The sequence below is a fragment of the Erythrolamprus reginae genome, chromosome 2 (genome assembly GCF_031021105.1).
Source record: "Erythrolamprus reginae isolate rEryReg1 chromosome 2, rEryReg1.hap1, whole genome shotgun sequence".
In the NCBI taxonomy this organism is placed as follows: Eukaryota; Metazoa; Chordata; class Lepidosauria; order Squamata; family Dipsadidae; genus Erythrolamprus; species Erythrolamprus reginae.
This window is the reverse complement of record NC_091951.1, coordinates 46,771,844-46,796,606: the sequence shown is the minus strand read 5'-3', so window position 1 is coordinate 46,796,606 and position 24,763 is coordinate 46,771,844. Positions and strand designations below refer to the sequence as shown.

The 24,763-nt window shown below is 41.2% G+C and overlaps 1 protein-coding gene across 1 annotated transcript in view; it reads right to left on the bottom strand.

Annotated features, from left to right (window-relative positions):
- The window catches only part of LOC139160358 (zinc finger protein 208-like), a 173,109-nt gene that overhangs the window by 9,772 nt on the left and 138,574 nt on the right, over positions 1–24,763 (bottom strand). Inside the window, exon 13 of the mRNA XM_070738127.1 lies at positions 17,251–17,611. Within this exon, the coding sequence (XP_070594228.1) occupies positions 17,251–17,611 (361 nt within the window). The remainder of the gene's footprint in view (positions 1–17,250; positions 17,612–24,763) is intronic.

Sequence of the window (24,763 nt, the reverse complement as noted above, 5' to 3'; positions counted from 1 at the left end):
AACCCCTATTTAGAAACCAATCATAGATACTAGCATACCATGCATAAATTTATAAGCCTAGGGGGGAGGGAAAGTATCAATTCCCCCATGCCTGACGACAGAGGTGGGTTTTAAGGAGCTTACGAAAGGGTAGGAGGGTGGGAGCAACTCTGATATCTGGGGGGAGTTGGTTCCAAAAGGTCAGGGCCGCCACAGAGAAGGCTCTTCCCCTGGGTCCCGCCAAACGACATTGTTTAGTTGACGGGACCCGGAGAAGGCCAACTCTGTGGGACCTAACTGGTCGCTGGGATTCGTGCGGCAGAAGGCGGTCCCAGAGATATTCTGGTCCGGTGCCATGAAGGGCTTTATAGGTCATAACCAACACTTTGAATTGTGACCGGAAACTGATTGGCAACCAATGCAGACTGCGGAGTGTTGGTGTGACATGGGCGTATTTGGGGAAGCCCATGATTGCTCTCGCAGCTGCATTCTGCATGACCTGAAGTTTCCGAACACTTTTCAAAGGTAGCCCCATGTAGAGAGCGTTACAGTAGTCGAGCCTCGAGGTGATGAGGGCATGAGTGACTGTGAGCAGTGACTCCCAGTCCAAATAGGGCCGCAACTGGTACACCAGGCGAACCTGGGCAAATGCCCCCAATTGACTTTAGCCTGGCACTGTGCTTGCTCTGGCCTTGGTGGATGCAAACAGGTGGTTGGATGGAGATGGTGGGGGCACCTCCTGCACATGAAAAAAAAACACACACCCCGACAATAAGGCAGAGTGCTTTTTCTGTATTGAAGAGAATATAAGAGTGGGTCTTATTTTTGGGTAAACTCAGTAATTAGCAAAAGAGTTTACTTCTTCAAGTAAATACTATTCTTAAAAACATTCCAAAAACGAGTCTCCAACCAAAAGCAGAAGACAAAATGGTAGAAAACACTACCTGTAGTTTTCAACTAAAAACAGTTTTCAGTTTTTAGTGATCAAAGTTATACAACAGCGAAAAAATGACATGCCCATTTTTCACACTTATGACTGTACTACCTGTGCTTATCTACATCCTCTGATTTCCTGTTGCAAATGGAAAAGATAAATCTAGTAAATGAATGTCCTTCTCTTACCTGAGTTAGAGGTTCAATCCTGGTTTCTGCTCCCCCAAAACAAAGTGTTAACTTTCTTCTATTCTTCCCTGGGAGGGAGACAGAATTTCAAAAAGCATAATCAGTAAAATGGGAGGAGGGATGCTGTAGAAAAAAGGACACAGAAAAGATGAGAAATTTAGGAATTCTCAAAGAAGTGGAAGGACCTTATATTACCTTCTGAGGTGTCCTGATTTGGATCTCCCTGACAGATCTCCCTGAAAATCTGTTCTTGGAGGAGATTTGACGGATGCCTCTTTCTCTCAGAATCTCTGATCTCCATTGCAAAGGACTTGAAATAGGAAAAAAGAATTAATGGTCATCACAAATCATAAAGTGGTTTCTTTTCTGTGAATACCATTGCAAATCACTCAGTGTCGATCAATTAGGCTGGGAAGTAAGAAAGAAATCGCTGTGCGAAATCTTTCTTCTACAATGCATACAAGAACTTTACAAAAATTAGTCACCACATACTGTAGTATGAATACCAGGAAAGTCTGGTAAGAAGACATCAGCATTTGAATACATTGATCCAAAGCAAAGATTTTGTGTGTATAATATAATGCCAGAACAAGGAGAAGACATGATGTTGAAGAGTTTAAAATTTGTATTAATTTTATAATTTAAAATAATCTTTTATAAAATGATGTATCTTACTACTAAACACTGATAAATTACCAAAGATATATAAAGAAATTTCAAATACAAATTTGAAATTTAAATGTAAAAAAGGAACTTTTTATCAATTTTGATGGACTTTGCCAAAGCAAAGAAATACAAGGGTAAGATTTATATTTTACTGCAGAAGATTTTCAAATTGTGTATGAAAATCAAACCAAAAACTTTTCTTTTAGGTTTAATACCCAAAGAGATTGAAAAACAATATGTTATATATGTTAAGAGCAGCAAAAATGCTCTATGCATACAAGTTGAAGGATACTTTAATTGCCGCAATGTAGAAGTTGTTAGAAAAACTGATCGGAACTAGCAGCGATGGCAAAATCAAGTGCTTTAGTTAAAGAAAAGACCACGCTCAACTTTCTTTCTACTTTGGAACCACTGCTCGGTTTTATTCTTAATAAGGAAAAAAATCTTGACTGAGTTTTGCTCATTACGTAAGTTTGTTGTTAAGGAGTTTGCTAGTATATATTAAATATGTAAAAGTAAAACATTGAGTCAGTAATGTTACCATTTCATGTGACTGCAAAAAAAAATCAATTACTGTATATTCTTTCTTTCCCCTCCCTTTCATCTATACTTCTTTCCTTTCCCTTCCTCCCTCCCCCCATTTCCTACTTTTTTCATTTTTCTGTTTTATATCTTGATAATCAGGCCTGTGAATCTGACTTCAATACCAGGAAAGCTCCTTCAACAAGTCATAAAGCAGCATGTGTGCCAGCACTTGGATAGGAATGCAGTAATTAACCAGAGCCAACATGGATTTGTAACAAACAAGTCATGCCAGTCTAATCTAATTTCTTTCTATGATAGAATTACCAAATGGGTTGATCAGGGAAATGCAGTACATGTGGTATATCTTGACTTCAGTAAGGCATTTGACAAAGTATCTCATGCCATCCATATTGAAAAAATGGTCAAGTATGGGATTGACAAAAGAACAGTTAGATGGATTCAAAACTGGCTTAGTGATTGTACTCAAAGAGTGGTAATAAATGGTTTCACATCCAATTGGAAGAATGTTTCAAGTGGAGTACCACAAGCATTTGTCCTAGGCCCAGTGCTATTTACCATATTTATAAATGATCTAAATGAAGGAATTGAAGGGAAACTTATCAAATTTGCTGATGACACAAAGCTAGGCAGTGTTGCTAATACTGAACAAGATAGAGATAGGATTCCAAAAGATCTAGACAAGCTTGAGCAATGGACTGAAACTAACAGAATGGTATTTAAGAGAGAGAAATGCAAGATCCAACATCTGGGCAAAAATAATAAAAACAGCACATATAGAATGGGAGGAATATGTCTGAGCAATAGCACAGGTGAGAAGGACCTGAGTGTACTGTATTGGTAGATCACAGATTAAACATGAGTCAACAGTGTGAAGCAGCTGCAAAAAAGGCAAACACCATCCTGGGATGCATCAAGAGAAGCATAGAATCTCACTCACGTGGAGTAATTATTCCTCTCTACAGTACTTTGGTACGACCACACTTGGAATACTGTGTTCAGTTCTGGGGGGCCCAATTTAAAAAGGACATTGATAAACTAGAGCAAGTTCAAAGGAGAGTTGGGAGGATAGTGAGTGGTCTGGAAACCATGTCCTATGAGGAACGGTTAACGGTTAAAGGATCTAGGGATGTTTAGTCTGCAAAAGAGAAGACTCAGAGGAGACTTGATAGCTGTCTACAAATATCTGAAGGGCTGTCACAGAGCAGAGGGATCAGCATTGTTCTCATTAGCACATGGAAGGACTAGAAACAATAGAATAAAACTGCAAGGGAGTAGATTTAGATTAGATATCGGAAAAAACTTTCTATCAGTAAGGGTGATAAGCCGGTGGAACAGTTTGCCACAGGAGGCGGTGAGCTCGCCTTCACTGGAGGTCTTCAAACAGAGACTGGAAAGTCATCTTTCTGGGATGGTTTAATGAATCCTGCATTGAGCAGGGGGTTGGACCCAATGACCCTGGAGGTCCCTTCCAACTCTATGATTCTATGATTCTAATCTTAATAAAATTATGAAAAGGATACACCAATGTAAATATATTGTTTATTATATTCAATTTTTTCAGGAGTCCCAAGAGGAAGTCCTCCCACCTGCAACTCACCTGCTCCTCTTTCTCATTCTCCTCCTGGCTCAGGAGGAAGCCTTCCACCAGGGCCACCGCTTGGGAGCTGGTCTCTGCTCCACACTCCCGCACCCAGCTCGCCAAAGCCCACTGCAACAACATAGGCAAGAAGGCTTCAAGAGTTGTAAACCTAATCATACGTAGCTTCTGCTCTGGCAATATCATGCTACTTACCAGAGTTTACAAAACTTTTGCCAGACCCATCCTCGAATAAAGCTCATCTGTTTGGAACCCAGATCGCATCTCAGATATTAACACCCTTGAAAAAGTCCAAAGATACTTCACCAAAAGAGCCCTTCACTCCCCCACTCGAAACAGAATACCCTACGAAACGAGACGTACAATCCTGGGCCTAGAAAGCTTAGAACTAAGATGCCTTAAACAAGATCTAAGTATTGCCCACAAGATCATATGCTGCAATGTCCTGCCTGCTGGCGACTACTTCAGCTTCAACCACAACAACAAAAGACCACCCAACAGATTTAAACTTAATATTAACCGCTCCAAACTGGACTGTAAAAAATATGACTTCAGTAACCGAGTTGTCGAAGCGTGGAACTCATTACCGGACTCCATAGTGTCATCCCCAAACTCCCAACACTTTACCCTTAGATTTATCTATGGTTGACCTATCCAGATTCCTACGGTAAGAGGTCAGTAAGGGGCGAGTACAAGTGCACTAGAGTGCCTTCCGTCCCCTGTCCTATTGCTCTCCTATATCTCCTATACCTTTCTTCTATTCCTATATCACTTCTTTTATTCTTTCATTGATATGTTCTATTACTATATCTTCTTTTCTATTCTGTGTTAGATATATTTTACTATGAGTATCTGCTCTATAACCATCATCATGTATTTTACTATGTGTATATATGTGTATATATATATACCCACTAAAACCCTCATTGTGTATTGGACAAAATAATAAATAAATAAATAAATAAATAAATAAATAAATAAATAAATAAATAAATAAATAAATAAATAAATAAATAAATCTTCTGCCCAGTTCTTGCTGAGATCTTCCCGTGGATTCCACTGAGCACCGGAAGGGCCTTTTCCATTTTAAATTAATGCAAGGAAAATTGTGCATCTCCAAATGCTTTTTTCATTTATTGGAAGAAATATCTATCTGGTTTGTTTCCAATAAATAAATGGAGGCTGGAGGCTGTTTGGAAAGACTGTTGAAACAGAACAGAGGTGGGATTCACCAGGTTCTCAGCAGTTCTGGGTTGGGGTTTGGGGGTGGGTGCATAGTTCCCTCTAAGCTGAGCAGTGAGCAATCGCTCACTTAAAAATCATCATCAACTCAGAGTTTTCCAAACCTGCCCAGAAGCCAAGAGGGAAAGAGTGAGAGGGAAGGAGAGAGAGAGGAAGAGAGAGAAACAGATAGAAAAAAGAGAGGAAGGAAAAGAAAAAGAAAAAGAATGGGAGTAAGGAAGAGAGAAAGAAAATCAAAATCTAGTTTGAAACTAGCTCAAGTATTTAAGTGGCATTTTGATATTGATAGAGTTGCCCTATTATGAGCTCACTGTTATAGACACACAGTACAGTATTTTATTTTGAAATTCTCTGAGGCAAAACAAGGTGGTTTTTTGTTTGTTTGTTTGTTTGTTTGTTTGTTTGTTTCTTTCTTTCTTTCTTTCTTTCTTTCTTTCTTTCTTTCTTTCTTTCTTTCTTTCTTTATTATTTCTGTGCCGCCCAGTCCCGAAGGGACTGCCGCTCAGACACTATACTTTTCCGCCCACCCCCCAAAAAAATTAGAGGGAACACTGGGTGGGTGTCTCCCACTCCTAAAACTGAACAAACTGAACCTGGATGAGCCAGATGTCTCTTGTTCACTTTCTGGAAGTGACAACCCTCCGCCTCCCTTTCTACGGGAAGGACATCCACCCACCCACACATAATCACCTCCACAGAGACACACCTACTTCCCCCACTTCTGGATCTTCAAGATAAAGGGTTAAAAAGGGAGAGAGTGTCCAGCATCCTAGAAAGGCAAAAACTCAATGATGTCATTTCCTTCTCAACTTGTAAGAGCCTCTCAAACCTGAAGCCCCCCCCCCCCCCCGGTGGATTTTCTGTGCACGGAAGAGTCTCATGCAAAGAGCGGAGCAATGGTGCATTACCTTTTTTTTTTTAAGAAAAGCTTTTATTTTTTTTCCAGAATCTCCCTATATGCGCCCATACATATACCATGAATCATAGAAAGATGTGAAGTTATACGTTTCTATCCAATAAATCAGGCCAATAGCCAGTGATGGGCTACCAAAATTTTTACTACCACACTGTGGGTGTGGCTTATGCATTTTGTTTCAACATCTTTCAGTGCAAATTGGGTGGTCTGGGGTGGAGCTCCAAATTTTGCTACCGGAGCCCATCACTGCCAATAGTCTAATTTTGCACCTATTATACTTCTGTTTACCAATTTTTCTTCAATGTTTCATAACATTCCCCTCCATTTCCCTCCCTTCCCTAAAGTGACCAGATTTTAACATTGGTAAAGAGGGACACCATTGACTGGGGTGGGGATTAAAAATTTGGTCTATATGGAGAGAAAAAAGTCTCTTTTTCTCTCTCTTCCTCCCTTTCTATTTTTCTCTCCCCCTCTCTTTCTCTCTCTTCATTACTCTTTTTCTCTCCCTTCTTCCCTATTTCTTTCTCCCTCCTTCCCTCCCTCTCTTTCTTCCTCCCTCCCTTTCTATTTCATTCTCTCTTCCTTTCTCTTCCTCCCTCCCTTTCTCTATTTCTCTTTCTCTCCCTTCCCCTTTCTTTCTCTCTTTCCCTTCCTTTCACTTTCTCCCTCCCTATTTCTTTCTCTCTCTTCCCCTCCTTTCCTCCCTCTCACTATTTCTCTCCTTTCTCTCTTCCTCCCTTTCACTCTCTCTCCTTCCCTCCCTCTCTCTCTTTCTCTTTCCTTCCCTTTCTATTTCTCTCTTTCTCTCTCCTCCCTTCCTCCCTATTTGGCATGTCCCAACCGTAATTACAGGGTAATTAGTCCAGAAAGACACACACCACAAGATAGAAGGAAAATCCAGAAGTCTATCAACAGAAAAACAGAAATAGCTCCCTTTTTAAAGATCAAAGGGATTTTCTTGTACACACAAGGCACAGGTTAAATGCAATCCAATTTCTTACCCAATAACTGGGAAATTGAGTCCAATTCTAAAGTCCAGAAAATCCACATACAATCCTGAACAGCAAAAACCACGATCTTAGTGAAACTATGAATCATAAACTGCCATGAGGCTAAACCAGCAGGCTGCTCATTTATCTGCAGCACTAATTAAAGCAGCCCCACCCAACCACAGGTGGCCTTATTTATCTCCTGTAATAATCCTTCAGTTGATCTCTCCTCTTTTCCCGGAGGATGTAAAACTATTCAACACCAGGACAACACATCTACTCTCCAAAAAGACCTCGACTTTGTCTCAGATTGGTCTAACATCTGGCAACTTCAAATATCAACCAACAAATGCTCTACCTTCCACATCGGCAAAAAGAATCCAAACCTCATATATAAACTGAATAAACAAAATCTCACAGCCAACCCCCACTCAGTAAAAGACCTTGGAATACTAATATCAAATGACCTAAGTGCTAAAGCCCACTGCAACAATATCGCCAAAAAGGCTTCTAGAGTTGTTAACCTGATCCTACGCAGCTTCTGCTCTGGCAATCTCACACTACTCACCAGAGCCTACAAAACTTTTGCCAGACCCATCCTTGAATAGAGTTCATCTGACTGGAACCCATACCACATCTCGGACATCAACACCCTAGAAAATGTCCAAAGATACTTCACAAGAAGAGTCCTCCACTCTAAACAGAATACCCTACGAAAGCAGATTATCAATCCTAGGTCTAGAAAGCTTAGAACTACGATGCCTAAAACACGATCTTAGTATTGCCCACAAAATCATATGCTGCAACGTCCTGCGTGTCAATGACTACTTCAGCTTCAACCGCAACAACACAAGAGCACGCAACAAATTCAAACTTAATATTAACCACTCCAAGCTTGACTGTAAAAAATATGACTTTAGCAATCGAGTTGTCGAAGCGTGGAACTCATTACCGGACTCAGTAGTGTCAACTCCTAACCCCCAACATTTCTCCCTTAGACTATCCACGATTGACCTCTTCATGTTCCTAAGAGGTCAGTAAGGGGCATACATAAGTGCACTAGCCTGCCTTTCGTCCCCTGTCCAATTGTTTCTCCTTATCTCATATATCATATATCTTTTCTTCCTTCATATATCTTCTCCTCTATTTTTATATCTTCTCTTTATATATAATACTTCATGTCTATTCTCTTCAATATGTATTGTGTATAGGACAAAATAAATAAATAAAATAAATAAAAATATGCATTACTCTATGCATGCGTGGATGTGTCATAAGTTCTTGTTCAGAATCCAGGGATGATAAGGATGATTGATCTGCTCCTGGGCTGTCTGCCAAACTCCCCTCTTCCAAGTCACCCCCAACAAGGGGACACAATCTGAAGTTAGTTGGGGGAAAGATCAAAAGCAACATGAGAAAATATTATTTTACTGAAAGAGTAGTAGATCCTTGGAACAAACTTCCAGTAGACATGGTTGGTAAATCCACAGTAACTGAATTTAAACATGCCTTGGATAAACATATATCCATCCTAAGATAAAATACAGGAAATAGTATAAGGGCAGACTAGATGGACCATGAGGTCTTTTTCTGCCATCAGTCTTCTATGTTTCTATGTATTTTCTGAGCTGGTAAAATGATGTCTTCCATCAAGAAAATTCATTAGATTTGGCATTTTGGATAATTGAAATTTCTTTTTACTCACAAGGGGAGACTTGCTTTTTAAAAATGTACAATATAGCATGAAACCTCAGTTCAGATAAAATGAAATGCCAGTCAACTGACCCTGGTTTAGGATGCTGGTTTATTACCTTCGTAAGACAAACTGAACTGCAGGGGATCAAAACCTAGTTAATGTCATCCAGCACACAATGAGAATGTAGACATCCTATCTTGCCTCTTCTTTGCAAACATATTTCTTATTTATTTATTTAGTCCAATACACAATAATACACAATGAAGGTAATAGAGGACACCTTCAAGGAAATAGAATTAGAGAAAGAATAGAAGAGAGAGTATAGGATGAAATAATCAATGAGAGAATAGAAGAAAGATATAGGGATAGAAGAGATTTTATTTATTTATTTATTAGATTTGGATGCCGCCCCTCTCCATAGATTCGGGGCAGCTAATAATAATAAAACAGCATAGGACAAATCTAATATTTAAAATAATTAAAAACCCTTATTAAAAACCAAAAATACACACAAACATACCATGCATAAATTGTATAGGCCTAGGGGGAAAGGAATATCTCAATTCCCCCATGCCTCACGAGAGAGGTGGGTTTTAAGGAGCTTACGAAAGGGGAGGAGGGTGGGGCAGTTCTAATCTCTGGGGGAAGCTGGTTCCAGAGGGTCAGGGCCTCCAGAGAAGGCTCTTCCCCTGGGTCCAGCCAAACAATATTGTTTAGTCCAGTGTTTCCCAACCTTTTTTGAGCCGCGGCACATTATTCATATTTTCAAAATCCTGGGGAACATTGAACCGGGGAGGGGGGGGGGGGCGCTAAAGAAAAGTTTGGACAAAAAAATCTCTCTCTTCCTCCCTTTCGCTCTATTTCTCCCTCTTTCTCTCTCTTCCTTCCCTTCTTTCTCTCTCTCCATCTCTTTCTTTCTTCCTTCCTCTCTTTTTTGCTCTCTTTCTCTCCCTCCTTCCCTTCCTCTATGTCTTTCTCTTTCCCTTGCTCTCTCTCTCTCTTTCTCTTGTCTCTCTTGCTATGTCTCTCTCTGTGTCTCTCTTGCTATGTCTCTCTCACACTCTCTCTCTGCCTCTCTTGCTCTCTCTCTCTCTCTGCCTCTTGCTATGTCTCTTGAAATAGTCTCTTGCAGCTGCATTATGCACAATCTGAAGTTTCCGAACACTTTTCAAAGGTAGCCCCGTGTAGAGGTCTACTAATTCCCCCTCATCCTCTGACTCACTCAATAACATAACTGGGGCTACTACAGTCTCTGGTGGTTCTCCAGTCTCTAACTCCCCTTCACTTTCACTCTCGGTATCAGATGGCAAGAACAGTGGCCTGAGATGCCAGTATTCCTTTATTTATTTATTTATTTATTGGATTTGTATGCCACCCCTATCCATGGTCTTGGGGCGCCTCACAACATATACTACTGACCCACTCAGAGAGGGTTCGCAACTTGGGCGTCCTCCTCGACCCACAGTTGACATTGGAACATCATCTTTCGGCTGTGGCGAGGGCGTTTGTCCAGGTTCACCTGGTGCACCAGTTGCAGCCCTATTTGGACAGGGAGTCATTGCTCACAGTCACTCATGCCCTCATCACCTCGAGGTTCGATTACTGCAACGCTCTCTACATGGGGTTACCTTTGAAAAGTGTTCAGAAACTTCAGATAGTGCAGAATGTGGCCGCGAGAGCCATTGTGGGGCTCCCTAGATTCGCCCACGTTTCTGCAACACTCCGTGGCCTGCACGGTCACAATTCAAAGTGTTGGTAATGACCTTTAAATATCTACATGGCATAGGGCAAGAATACATCCGGAACCGCCTTCTACCGGGAAGCCTTCTCTGTGGTGGCCCCGGCCCTCTGGAATCAACTCCCCCCAGAGATTAGAATGGCCCCCACCCTCCTTGTCTTTCGCAAATTACTCAAGACCCACCTTTATCGCCAGGCATGGGGGAGTTAAGATATTCTTTCCCCCTAGGCCATTACAAGTTATGCATGGTATGTTTGTGTGTATGTTTGGTTTTTATTATAAGGGTTTTTAGTTGTTTTATTCATTGGATTGTACATGCTGTTTTTTATCGTTGTTAGCCGCCCCGAGTCTGCGGAGAGGGATGGCATACAAATCCAATAAATAATAATAATAATAATAATAATAATAATAATAATAATAATAATATAGCGAAACACAACAGTACAGTTGTGTTGATCCTCAAAATCGTGTCTTGATCCTCAAAATCCCTGACCAGCTGAGCCAGACATGGCCCACTCACAACAATCCAGTTCTATAATATGGCTGAAATTTCGTGCCCATTTTATCATTGTGTCTCTCACTTATTCATGCTCTAAATCAATATCCAGTAAATAATTATACAAATTTTCAATTGATCTTTCATCTCTTCCTGTGAGTATGTCATCTAATTCTGTCATTTCTAAATTAATACCCTCTGTTTTAACATCCTTATTGTATCGTGACTGGATTCTCCTATACCAATCCATCTTTATCCCTTGTTCCACCAGTTCTTAGATTGCATTTCCACCTTGTCTGTTAAAATATCCTTGTATTGTGGAACATTTCTCCAATATAAGTCTACTTGGGTGAAGTTGTGCTTTCGTTATAGATAACCAAAATGGTATTTTCAGATAATGTTTCTGTGATGCTTTCACCACCTGACAAGGACAGAAACAGTGATGTGGGGCCAGGGCCTACAGCACTTCCTGTCAGGAATGACACAGCATGTCCAAGGCTCATCCAATCAGCAGATGACACACAGGTTCAGGGCTCAGCAAATCAGAGGCAGAGATGGAACCTCTTTTGGATGTCAGAGTGGAAAGGTCAAGGAAGAGACACCTGATTGGCTGGAAGAGGTAATGCTGTTGGGTCATTGGGTCATGACCTCACACTATTTAAGGGTGTGGCATGCCCCACCTTGTTGCAGGGAAACAACACCGTTTCTTGTATAGTTTGTATAGTCTCTTGTTTTTCAATTTTTGATTTAAACAGTTACTTTCTTGGTTTTGCTAATGTTTTTGGCTCCTCCAGTTAATTTATTGAGGACTTCATCTAGGAACTCTGTCTACAACTAGTAACTCTGTCTACAACAACTAACTCTTACACTGTTATGTTTGCTCTGGGATTTTAGCCAAAGGATAAATTGTTGGGTCATTCCGTGTGAAGTGGACCAGTGGTCCCCACCTCACCATCTCAGATTTTGATGAAATTTGACACATAGTTTCTGTATGATATAGAATTACCCGTATTTTTCGCTCCATAAGACGCAGTTTTTTTCCTCCCAAAGTAGGAAGAAAAATCAGCCCCGTCTTATGGAGCGAAGATGCAGGCAGGGAGGGGGGGGGGGAGGCTGCGAACTCGGAAGCGCCATCCCGCCGGCTGGCTGGCTAGCTGCTGCCTGGCCCCCTCCCTCCCGGAGGAGGGTCTCCCTCCCGGAGGAGGGTCTCCCTCCGCACCACCAGCGGCGCTCCCCCCGCCAGCCAGCCAGCCAAGCCCCGCGCCCGCCAGAACTGGCTCCTCGCTCTCCCCCCGCCGCCCGCCGAATTTGCAGGAGGTGGGGAGGGTCGGGTGGCCCGCCAAGGCCAGGAGAGACGCCGCTGCCTCCCCTTCCCTCTCTCCGCCCGCCGCTGCGCCTCCTTGACGGGCAAAGGTTTTTCTCAGCGGAGGTCTTCAATGTTGGTGGCGCACGGGCGGTTGCGCGCGCTCCCTATCTCCCTGCTAGCCCACTCGGAATATTCAAAATAAGAAAAGCCTTTGCCGGCTTTTCTTATTTCCGAGTGGGCTAGCAGGGAGATAGGGAGCGCGCGCAACCGCACGAGCGCCCCCGACATTGAATATCACCTTCGCCGTCCCCGCCTCTCCTGCAACCCCCTTGCTGGGAGCCCGGGACGAAAGGGCTCTCGGCAAAGGTGAGGCGGGCAGGGCGTGCGTGCGTCACCGCTGAGAAGAACGGAGAGAGAATGAGAGTGAGTGAGAGCAACAGACAGCAAGATAGAGAGAAAGTGAGAAAGAGAGAGTGAGAGAAAGGGGGGGAGAGAAAGAGATAGCAAGAGAGAGAGAACAAGAGAAAGAAAGAGCGTGAGAAAGAAAAAAAGAGAGAAAGAGTGAGAGAGAGAGAAAGCAAAAGAGACAGAAAGAAAACAAGAGAGAGAAAGTGAGAAGAAGAGAAAGAGGGGGAGAGAGAGAGAGAGGGGGGGGAGAGAGAGAAAGAGAGGGAGAGGGAGAAAGAGAGAGGGAGAGGGGGGAGAGAAAGAGAGAGGGAGAGGGGGGAGAGATAGCAAGAGAGGGAGAGAGAGAAAGAGAGAGGGAAAGGGGGAGAGAGGGGGGAGAGAAAGAGAGAGGGAGGGAGAGAGAGAGAGGAGATAAAGGAAGAGGAGAGAGAGAAAGGAAGAGAAAGAAAGAGGGATAGAAAGAGAGAGTGAGAGATGCTCAGTGAGCCTTTCTTTGAAGTTGCCTTTCTTTCTTTCTTTCTTTCTTTCTTTCTCTCTTTCTTTTTCTCTCTTGCTCTCTTGCTCTTTCATTCTTTTTTCTTTCTCTTGCTTTCTTTCTTTCTCTTGCTTTCTCTCCTTCCTTCCCTCCTTCCATTTCTTTCATTCCCCCTCTCTATTTTTATTTCTCTTTCATTTTCTTTCTTTCTCTCTTTCTTGCTTTCTTTCTTGCTCTTTTTCTTTCTCTCTTTTACCTTCCCTTCCTCTATTTCTTCTTTTCTTTCTCCTTCCTACCTTCTTCCCTCCCTCCCTCCCTTCAGTCCTTCCTCTCTTACTCTCCCCTTTCATAAGTTTCCTTGCTTCCTTCCTCTGTTCCTGTCCCTTCCCCCTTTCTTTCTTTCTTTCTTTCTTTCCTTCCTTCCTTCCTTTCCTCCCTCCATTTCTTGCTTTCCTTTTCCTTCCTCCCTTCTTTCCTCCCTCACTCCCTTCTTTCACTCCTTCCTCTCTTCCTCTCCCCTTTTTGGCTCAAAATATTTTTTTTCTATTTTCCTCCTCTAAAATCTAGGTGCGTCTTATCAGCAGGTGCGTCTTATAGAGCGAAAAATACGGTATGCTGTGCAAAATTTTAGTTGAAAAAAATTAAAATTTGGGAGTTCTAGGAGATCTCAAATAAAGGGTTGCAAAATGCTGAGTCGGCAGAAATGACATTTTGGGGCAACTTTTAGAAGCTGTAAACACAGCAGCAGTAGTGGTATGTTAGAGATATTTGGAGAGCCTGCAAACCTTGTAAGGCTTTATAAAGTGTCAAAAACCCCATGTACCTAGTCCTTGGTGCCCTGTTTGATCCTGTGGGACAGCTACAATCCTCTAAAATTTTGCACAGCATAGTTTTATGTCATAAAGAAACTATATGCCAAATTTCATCAAAATCTGAGATGGTGAGGTGAGGATGATCTTTAAAATTGATCCACTTGACACGGAATGACTCTGTCTGAACTTTTATATACAAATCCTGTTATAAATTAAACAATTTGTGTACATCTAATTATTGGGGCCAGCACAGGACAATTTGGAAGTCCAAATCCACCTCTAATTCTTGCATTTTATAACATTTTTATATGAATCCTCACTTTCTTTCTTCCCTTGCCAAAGAAACTTCAAAATCATTTTATTTACATAAATATTTTATATGGTGCATTTCCCATGGCGGGCCAGAAGAGGGCTCCTTGATTGGGAAGATTTTGGCAATGTTATAGTTTAGTAAATAGCATTGTATTTAAAGTACTGGTGTTAGAAAAAATAATCCTCACAAGAATCTCATTTAAATCTATTGCCGAAGAAGGAAATGAAGGAGCATAGTGATCAAATCAATATTTGTTGTTTGTTTCTGATATGATATACTGCTAGAAATCATATACTGTATTACGGATGAAGCTTTGTTATTGGCTTCTGCTCATATAGTAATATTAAATAGGTGCATTTCATAACAATCTCTGCATGAATGACAACCAATATTTAAGGTTACAATTTACTAAGCTAGAATAAGTTCCTTACAACTAATTTCTGACAGAAATCAGAATCAGCTGAGCAGTGGTGGAAACAACTGATCAGTTGCAGGAAATGAGATATTTCATTCATTTAACAAGCCATTTGATTCAATTAATGAATTTAATTTTATAAATTTCTAAATTGAATCAGATTGTGGGCTTACCTAGGTTCGCCCACATTTCTCCAACACTCGGTGGCTTGCACTGGCTGCCGACCAGTTTCCGGTCACAATTCAAAGTGTTGGTAATACTTATAAAGCCCTACATGGCATCGGACCAGAATACCTCCGAGACCGTCTTCTGCCGGGCGAATCCCAGTGGCTGATAAGGTCCCACAGAGTTGGCATTCTCTGGGTCCCATCGACTAAACAATGTCGTCTGGTGGGCCCCAGGGGAAGAGCCTTCTCTGTGGCGGCCCGGGCCCTCTGGAATCAACTCCCCCCCAGAGATTAGAACTGCCCCCACCTTCGTCTTTCGTAAATTGCTTAAGACCCACCTATACCGTCAGGCATGGAGGAATTGGAACATTTCCCCCAGGCTTATATAGTTTTATGTATGGTATGCTTGTGTTGTATGGTTTTATATAATGGGCTTTTAGATATTTTTTCTTCTTTTCAATATTAGATTTGTTTACTATATACTGTTTATTATTGTTGTGAGCCGCCCCGAGTCTTCGGAGAGGGGAGCATACAAATCTAATAAATTATTATTATTATTATTATTATTATTTTTTTCATCTGACACATTTTTTGTGATACGAACCTAATGGACAGGCTCCATTAGGTTCGTACCTCGAGGAATACCTGTATTTCTATTTGTCCAGTTTCACCCATCCTGTTCATTTAATAAAGCATCCAGATCTACCCACAGGGTCTGTTTTATTGGAGGGTAGTTGGGTTTAGTTGCATGTCAAGCTGCATACAAAGTCATGTGTAACGAGGACAGAACAGACCTTATCATTCTAGGAAATGTTCATCTTTGAGAGTGATGTATGCATGATTCAGAACTTAGGATTTCACCGACACTCACTGAGTTGTCCTGCTCACCTCTTTTTAGCTAATTGCAACATGATTCTTAACAGAAGTTAGGCTGTATAAAGGTGAAGAGGATATCCGTCAGGGGCGACTCCTCTGTGTTCAGGGAGCTAGGTTACACAAACCTGGGAGAGACATAAAACTACACAGCAGAACAGAAAAATAGGCAGGAAGAACAAGTTACAGAAAAGTTTTTAAACCTTGGTTGAAACCCGAGTAAGCTTTTCAATCTAACTGCAACTTTCAACTATTAAATTTGTTTGCTTATTATTTAGTTCAATTACTCTCATAATTTGCTTGTTACTCCTATCCACTTTCTATCTTGTCTTCCCTCGCATCTCCTTTATTCAGCCATGCTACACATAATTCTTTTTTGTTTTCTAGATTATCATTCTCGCTTCTTACAGGTCGAATCTCTTCTGGCTTACCTCTATCACCCCAAAATATCTTTGAGAAGCAAGAAAGCACCTGGACCAACCTGAGCAACCATACTGGGATTCATCAAACCCTTTATCATGAAATAAACAGAACAAAATGTTCCAACCACAAGACCTGAAGTTCCTAAGGGTTTGAAGAGATGATATGGAGGTGACAAGACAGGATGGGGTGGGGTGGAGAGAGATTTAGCTACAGTTAGTGAAAGAATGCAGATGGAAAGAAAGAAGGGGTTGAAAAAGAACTGAGTTAGCCTCTCAGCTCTTTTCAGTCTCTTTATTGTCCAGCTTGACCCAGAACTAATATCGACAGCTGCAAACCAACATGAGCCTCTCACACCTTGAAATAAGCCCCCTCCAAATCCTTTCACAAATCTTGTTTTTATGAATATGTAAAGCAACTAGAGAGTTTAATACATGGCTAGAACAAAACCACACAACTGATATTGAATTAAGGTAAACATAGAGATTTCCCTCGGACGTATGCACTAGTCATTTCCAGCTCAAAGAATGGTGCTAATCTCCATTTCAAACCCAAAGAGCCAGCGCTGTCCAAAGACGTCTCTGTGGTCAGGTGGCCGGCATGACTAAACGCCTAATGCTGTTACTTTCCCCCCAAAGGTGGTCCCTGTTTTCCTCCTTGCATTTTTACATGTTTTCAAACTGCTAGCTGGACAGAAGCTGGATAAAGTAACAGAGTATTTAATTATCTTTACTTAACTTCTTAACTTCATTTCTCATTCAAATGTATCTTTGTTTTGGGCATTCTCCAGTCGAGGAATCATGTTATGGTAAAAAAGACTATGGAGTGTGCTGGAGTACTTTCTCAACATTCCATGCATTTATATGGCTCCTTCCCTGTGGATACTTTGATGGCGTGAAAGATTACGGCTTATTGAGAAGCTTTTTCCACACTCCATGCATTTATATGGCTTCTCCCCTGTGTGGATCCTTTGATGGGTTGTAAGATCACTGCTTGTTCTGAAATTCTTTCCACACTCCATGCATTTATATGGCTTCTCCCCAGTATGGATCGTTCTATGGTGTGTAAGATTACCGCTTATTGAGAAGCTCTTTCCACACTCCATGCATTTATATGGCTTCTCTCCAGTATGGATCCTTTGATGGGATGTAAGATCACCGCTTGTTCTGAAATTCTTTCCACACTCCATGCATTTATATGGCTTCTTCCCTGTGTGGATCCTTTGATGGCATATAAGTTGGTTGCTTCTTTTGAAGCTCTTTCCACACTCCATGCATTTATATGGCTTCTCCCCAGTATGGATCCTTTGATGGGATGTAAGATCACCGCTTGTTCTGAAGTCCTTTCCACACTCCATGCATTTATATGGCTTCTCCCCTGTGTGGATCGTTTTATGGTGTGTAAGATTACCGCTTGTTGAGAAGCTCTTTCCACACTCCATGCATTTATATGGCTTCTCCCCTGTGTGGATCCTTTTATTCTTTCCATGTTGATTGCATTTATTTGATGTCTCATCAATGTGAAAACCTTTTTGTGACTCAAGAGACTCATTTTCTTCAGAAAGTGTGAATATGCAATTTTTCTCTTTGCCTTTGCATAGATTGGCTCTTTCTTTGGCTTGTGATGGACAGGGTCCATTGACATCTAATGTCTCTTTGACGTGTCTTGCACCTTTCCCAATATATTTCTTCCTTCGTTTTCCTCGTTGATCAGTAAATTCCTGCATCTGAGCAACAATCGAAAATGAGCTTTCCTTTTTCAAGTTATTTGACAGATTTCTTTCCTGCCTTTGGGATTCTGTTTGAATTGCAAGTTTCTTCCTTACAACTCCTTGTCCAAATGCTTTGATTGGTTCTCCAGAGATTTTATTGTAATTCTCATTATCACCTTCAAAAAGAAAGAAAAATGAAAATGAGAGAAAGGTTAGGGGAAAAGATCACTCTGTCAGAAGTCATTTTAATTGCATGTAGGTATTGTGCCAAATTCTATATATACTCCATTTTTGCATCCTTATAGTGGCATGGTATAGAAATTATAATATCTCTATGTATGAGGTGTAAAATCTCGAAACAGACATTAAATCAAAAAGGTTGAATGATATGGAAGCACATCGGCCGAAATAGTTGAAATCTGCACGATGGAGTTTGCCATTCCCTCCAACTAAGAAATTACTTTGTCGCTAAAATGTTAAAATATAAATATAAAAACAAATTGAATAGTATATATTTACGCAGAATGCCACAGATCTATTTCCTACTTAAGAGCCGTAAAAACACAGAACTTTTCCTTCTCCCTCTGAGGAGGGGATATCTTTTTAGAGATCTTTTCATAAGAACTGACTAATACATAAAAAACCCTGCTGTTCTGTTCGGGTCGTATGTGACCCAAAGCCATGTTTGAGACCCTGTAAAAATTTTCCTTGCATATCTGGAATTTGAAATTTTATGATTTTGTATGATTTTAGGGGTATTTTGGGGGTGGGGGGGTGGGTTAGTTTTGGCTGGGCAAAAAAAGTCTCACTTGTAATGTTCGGGTCGTATACGACTGGGACCAAAAAAGGTTTATTTTAGGTACTTAAATTTGGTCTTTTTGGAAACTTTTTTCACTGGGATACTAATTTCAACCTTTCCGAACACAATGAAAGTGAAATTGAGAGGACAAACTAATGCTTATTTGTTTATTTCATTCGTAAAAGCCTGCTCCTATCATTTTTGTTCATTTTTATTTAGTTCAGGATGACACTTGAAACTTTTTTTACCTTTTTGTGTTGGATCACTATTTTGAATATCCATGATCATTACAAAAATAGAAATAAACTGAAAAAGGTTATGCTTATTGGGGGTTTTTGCTCAGAAATAAGGCCTCCCCCCCTCCCCACGACTGTGTGCACTTTAAATTTTTTTTAGCCTGCCAGTTCCAACTTTTTTGAAAACCTTTTTCACTGGGATACTAATTTGAACTTTTCTGAACATAATGATATGAAAATTGAACTGAAAAAACAGATGCTTATTTGTTTATTTTGCTCATAAAAGACCCCCCCCCCGCTGTGTGCAATTATTTCAATATATATATATATTTCATGCTCCAAAATCAAAATATTATTAAAACATTTTGCATTGAAATACTAGGTTGAACATTTCTGAACATAATGATATGAAAATTGAACTGAAAAAATTGATGCTTCTTTATTTTGCTCAGAGGTAGGGCCTCCCACCCACACGGCTGTGTGCAATCTGTTTCACTTGACTTTTTTTTTTAGGCTCCAAATCCAAAATATTTTTAATACCGTAGGCATTGATTTACTAAATTGGACATTGCTGATCATCAGAAAAATATTCCCCACGGTTTCAAATTGGTGCTTATATTTTTATTTCACTCAGAAAGCCCAAACCATATTTTTGCTGTGTGCAATCATTGCCGCTTTATTTTATTTTTTTTAGCTTGCCAGTTCCAACGTTTTTGAAATTTATTTTCACTGGGAAACTAGATTGAACATTTCTGAACATAATGATATGAAAATTGAACTGGAAAACGGATGCTTATTTGCTTATTTTGCCCAGAAAAGCGCCCCCCCCCCCATGATTTGGAGCACTTTTCTCAGTTTATTTTTTTTTAGGCTACAAATCTCAAAAGAAAATCCCCCCTTTGGTATTGATATAATAAATTAAACATTCCTGATCATAAGAAAAATAGAAATGAACTGAAAAAAAAGATGCTTATTTGTTTATTTTGCTCAGAAAAGGGCCAACACCCCTCGGCCTTGCTGTGTGTCATTATTTTCAGTTTTTATATAGATTTGGTTGACAATATTTGGAATATCCTTTTGAAAAGCAAGTACATGATGGCCAGACAACTAATTTTATGAAAGAAATCAATTTTATTAAAAACAAGTATGTAATTTTGAAATGAACAGCATAATTTGTATATAAACTGAAAAAATTGAGCACAGCCTGGTGGGGGCCTTTTCTGAGCAAAATAAACAAATAAGCATCATTTCTTTCAGTTCAATTTTCATTTCATTATGTTCAGAAATGTTCATTTTAGTACATCAATGCCACAGTTATTGAAAATATTCAGAATTAGGGGCCTAGAAAAATTTATGTGGCATGCTTGAAAAAATGGGGGGTGGGGTGGCCCTTTTAAGAGAAAAATAAACAAATAATCATCAATTTTTTCAGTTCAATTTTCTTTTCATTATGTTCAGAAATGTTCAAACTAGTAATCCAACACCAAATATACCAAAATGTTTGCAGTTTTCAAGCTGAACTATCTATAAATTGAAAAATATTTGCAAAAATGCTAGGGGCAGGCTTTACAAGCAAAATTAAAATACAGTGATCCCTCGATTTTCGCGGTCTCGATTTTCGCGAAACGCTATACCACGGTTTTTCAAAAAATAATAATTAAAAAATACTCTGCGGTTTTTTTTCTATACCACGGTTTTCCCCACCCGATGACGTCATACGTCATCACCAAGAATCACTTCTCTGTCTCTTTCTCTTTCTTTCCTGTCATTCTCTCTCTTTCTCTATCTCTCCCCCTCTTGCTCTCTCTCTTTTTCTCACTTTCCCTCTCTTGTTTTCTTTCTCTTCGCCCGCGGGCGGGCGGGTGAACGGCGGGAGGGTGGGTGAGTGGCGGGCAAACGGCGGGCGGGCGGGTGCCTACGGGGAACGGTGGCTGCCAGCGCTGCTGCAGGAGGACCCGTGTCCGAACAAAGCCGGTGAGAGGGGTAGTTTTTGGCTGTCCATAGCCAAAAATGGTGTTTTTACTTCCGCGCCGCTATATCGCGGAAAATCGATTATCGTGGGAGGTCTTGGAACGTAACCCCTGCGATAATCGAGGGATCACTGTATAAGCATTAATTTTTTCATCTCAATTTTACTCTCATTCACTACAAAATGGCTTTCTGAACTCTCTGACTGGAGACTAGGAAACCCTTACCAAGAGAGGCCACATTCTTATAATTCTCCAGCATGACTTCCCGATGCAGAGCTTTTTGGTGAGGATCCAGCTGAGACCACTCCTCCTCTGAGAAATAAACAGACACCTCCTTAAAGAGCAGAAGACCCTCCTGAAAGGGAAGAAAAAGTACAAAACAGAATGAGGAGGGACTGCAGGATATTTCCTATGTATTCCGAAAGCAAACATACACACTAAGATAAGTGGCTATCTTGAATGATTCTGTAGGGTTTTCAGTGCCATTTAGGTTAAATAAGCACAGCTTCTTTCTGGATCAACTGAACTTCCAAACACCCAGCCAGCCAGGCAGCCAACCATCATCAAAACACTCTTCCTTCTGGATCTATTAATCCATTCACAATCAAAAGGCCCTCAGTATCTTGAGAAAATCAATGGGCAGGTGGGCTTTGGAAAAACCCCTTGATATGTGAAGCAGGGCCGCCGATAGGGCGGTACTACTGGGAGTGGCGTGACGGGCCCGGCCATGAGGGGGGCCCGGCCGGCCGGCCTCCTGGCACCTGCAGTAATTTGTGCCCAGTGAGCTGCTCCTCGCACATGCGCAGTACCGACCCTCTCTTGCCTGCCGCCTGCCTCACCAACGAAAAAGGCGCGCCCTCTGGCCCTCGCGAGGCAGGACTCGAAGCCCCGATGGAGCCTTTGGCAGCGCGTCCTCCCGGTCCCAGAATAAAGCGTGCGGCGAAAGTAGGAGCCCCTTCGGGGTGGCGGCGATGCGGCGTTGGGGAACGAGGCTTGGGCGGCTAGGCGCTCGCCTCATCCGGGCCGGCACATGAATATTGAGCGTCGGAGGCCGCTCACTCACCATATGCCGGGGCCATCAGGATGGTCGTTAGTGTGAAACGGGACCAACAGCATGGGAAGGTGACCGAAAGCGGAAACCGCGCGAGAACTGCTGCGATCTCTCTTTAACCTCCACCTCAGAAAACACCAAATGGTGTCAGGAGAGACGGCACAGCAGTTTTCCCCTGACCAGTTTGAGAAGTGGGAGAGGGGCGGTTCCGAAATGTGAAAAATATTTTTTTTAAAAAAAATACTTTCTCACAACTTGACACTAAAAAACCCAAACCCGCATCCTTTCCCTCACAGCGCTGCCCAAAAGGTGAGTCCTCCGCTTTTAACGTCACGTTCCCAGAGGACCGCGAGGGAGTCGAATTACCATAGGCGGGGGCTATGCCTCGGAGCTGCTCAGACGGCCACACCTCTATCCCCCCTCCCCTTAAATCGCCCCCTGGCCGATGCAACCAATGGTAAATGGAGAAAAGCCAGGTGATCCTGTGGCGGAGTGCTTAAGCAAAAACAAAGCGCGGTGGGGGTGGGGTGGAGTGTGTGTGATGCCCTGATAGGAGTTGACGAAACCATCTCAAGTAAAAAAAAAAGAAAGAGCGATTCCTGGAAAAAGATAATTACTTTGAGATATCAGCGATGGGGGTAATTGCAGATAAATGGGTTAAACAGGTTAAGGTTCAAATGTAAAACATCAAAAGAAAAGATCATTATCAATGCATGTCCTGTAAGGGTAAATTCAACCCGTTTTTTTCCCCTGGGGTGAAAAAACCAAACAGCGATAAGATAGACTGTGACTGAATTACTGATGAATACATGGCCTCGAAATAGTGTGTCATCAGTAATTCTTATTCCCAGAATTCAACCCCTAATTTACTTTAGTTAAAAATAGCAATGCTAAAAATTCAGTAAACTATCCCCATTATTGATACTTTACCAAAAGTCAAACTAGACTTAACTCCCCCAGCATGCTGCTTCTCCTACTAGGAAATAGTTGAAATAAATCACTTAGAATCTAAAAAATATCTTACATATTCTTCCTCAAAAACCAAAACAATTCAACTTCATTTTAACATCTTTGCTATTGCAGAATCAGAGCAAGTCATCTTTTTATCAGAAAATAATTGCAAAGGATAAGTGAGTCATGTGTGAGTCCAGCAGCCATATACATTTGTTTAATAAAGATCTTGGTGGCGAATGATGGAAATTATGTTTATTCTACAACAGGATTCTGCATAAATAAACATTCAAATGATATGAAAAAAGTCATTGAAAAGCAAAAGAGAATGTTTTCCAGCTTCATTTTTGCAATTACCTATATGAGTAACTATTATCACTGTTCCTTTATAATTGCAGCCAAAATGAGCTGCACATTCCTAATTCTATTTGTACCAAAAAATTTAAAAAGAAAGGCGTCCTTTTACTCTCTATCACTAACTGAAGTCTTCCTTTCTAAGATTAGATTGAAGAAATATCCTTGTTATAATTTGGAAGAGCATATTTTAAAACCCATCAGCAGCATCTTAACATTTCATTTCTAGTTTCTATGTTTTTCTTAAAAGCTCTGCAGAAAAATGCAAAAGACTATAAGCTATAATTTAGTACAATACATATTGCAATCATAATAAGCTAAAATGAGAGCTTTCTTCAAGAGCTATTTCTTTAAAAAAGCATAAAACCTGTTTGAAGAAACAAAGGTCATGTAGTCCAGTGTTTCCCAACCTTCGCCACTTGAAGATATTTGGACTTCAACTCCCAGAATTCCCCAGCCAGCAATGCTGGCTGGGGAATTCTGGGAGTTGAAGTCCAGATATCTTCAAATGGCCAAGGTTGGGAAACACTGATCTAGTCCATGTTTCTGCTAGCTAATACCCTATGTGTTGAACTGTAATTCCATTGCTTCATTGTTGTAATAGTGGTTTTAAGGCATCAAACTAGATAGCAAAGCAAAACACTATGAGCAGGGTGACCTTGGAACAGTCATTTTTTCAGTCCTGAGAAGGAAGCAATAACAAACAACTTATGAAAAACCTTGCCAAAACCCCCTGCAAGTACTTGTCCAGGAAGTGTCCAAGAATCAGACACAATTACATGGAGAAAAAATAATTCAATACACTTATGGTGTTAACAATAGCATGTAAATGTGCAGGTGACTGCATTGTACTGTATATCCCTGTTGAATAAATCCAGGCTGGAAGAGTTCTTAAGTTATATGGAGGATAAAACTACTTTTGCTGTTGGATATTAGCTGAATAGGTCCAGTTGAGATAGATACATTATATTCCAAGATTATTTGGGATCAGTTTGAGTCTGTGAATCTTGAGGAAATCTATGTACTGTGTTCTATGTGCAGGGTTCTATGTGCTCTAAGTTCTGCAACAGGGCAGGGTTTAATTTTTTTTGTGAAAGGTAAATTTAATACGTCACAAAATAAAGTACTAGTTTTAAAATGGCGGGGGCCCCCCCCCGCCATTTAGGCTGTATGGGGCCCCAAAATTCCTGATGGTGGCCCTGATGTGAAGGCAGGGAGGAGTGGCTACTAGAGCCAAGGAGGCACTTGTGCACCCCCTCCTCAAGAGGCCCTCCCTGGACCCCGTTGTACTTAACAACTACCGTACAGGCTCCAACCTTCCCTTCATGGGGAAGGTTGTTGAGAAGATGGTGTTGCTCCAGCTCCAGTGGTCCTTTGAAGAAGCCGATTATCTAGGCCCTCCACAGTCAGGATTCAGGCCCGGCTACAGCATGGAAACTGCTTTGGTCGCGCTGAGGGATGGTCTCTGGCGGGCCCGGGAAAGGGGTTTAGCCTCTGGCTTGGTGCTTCTTGACC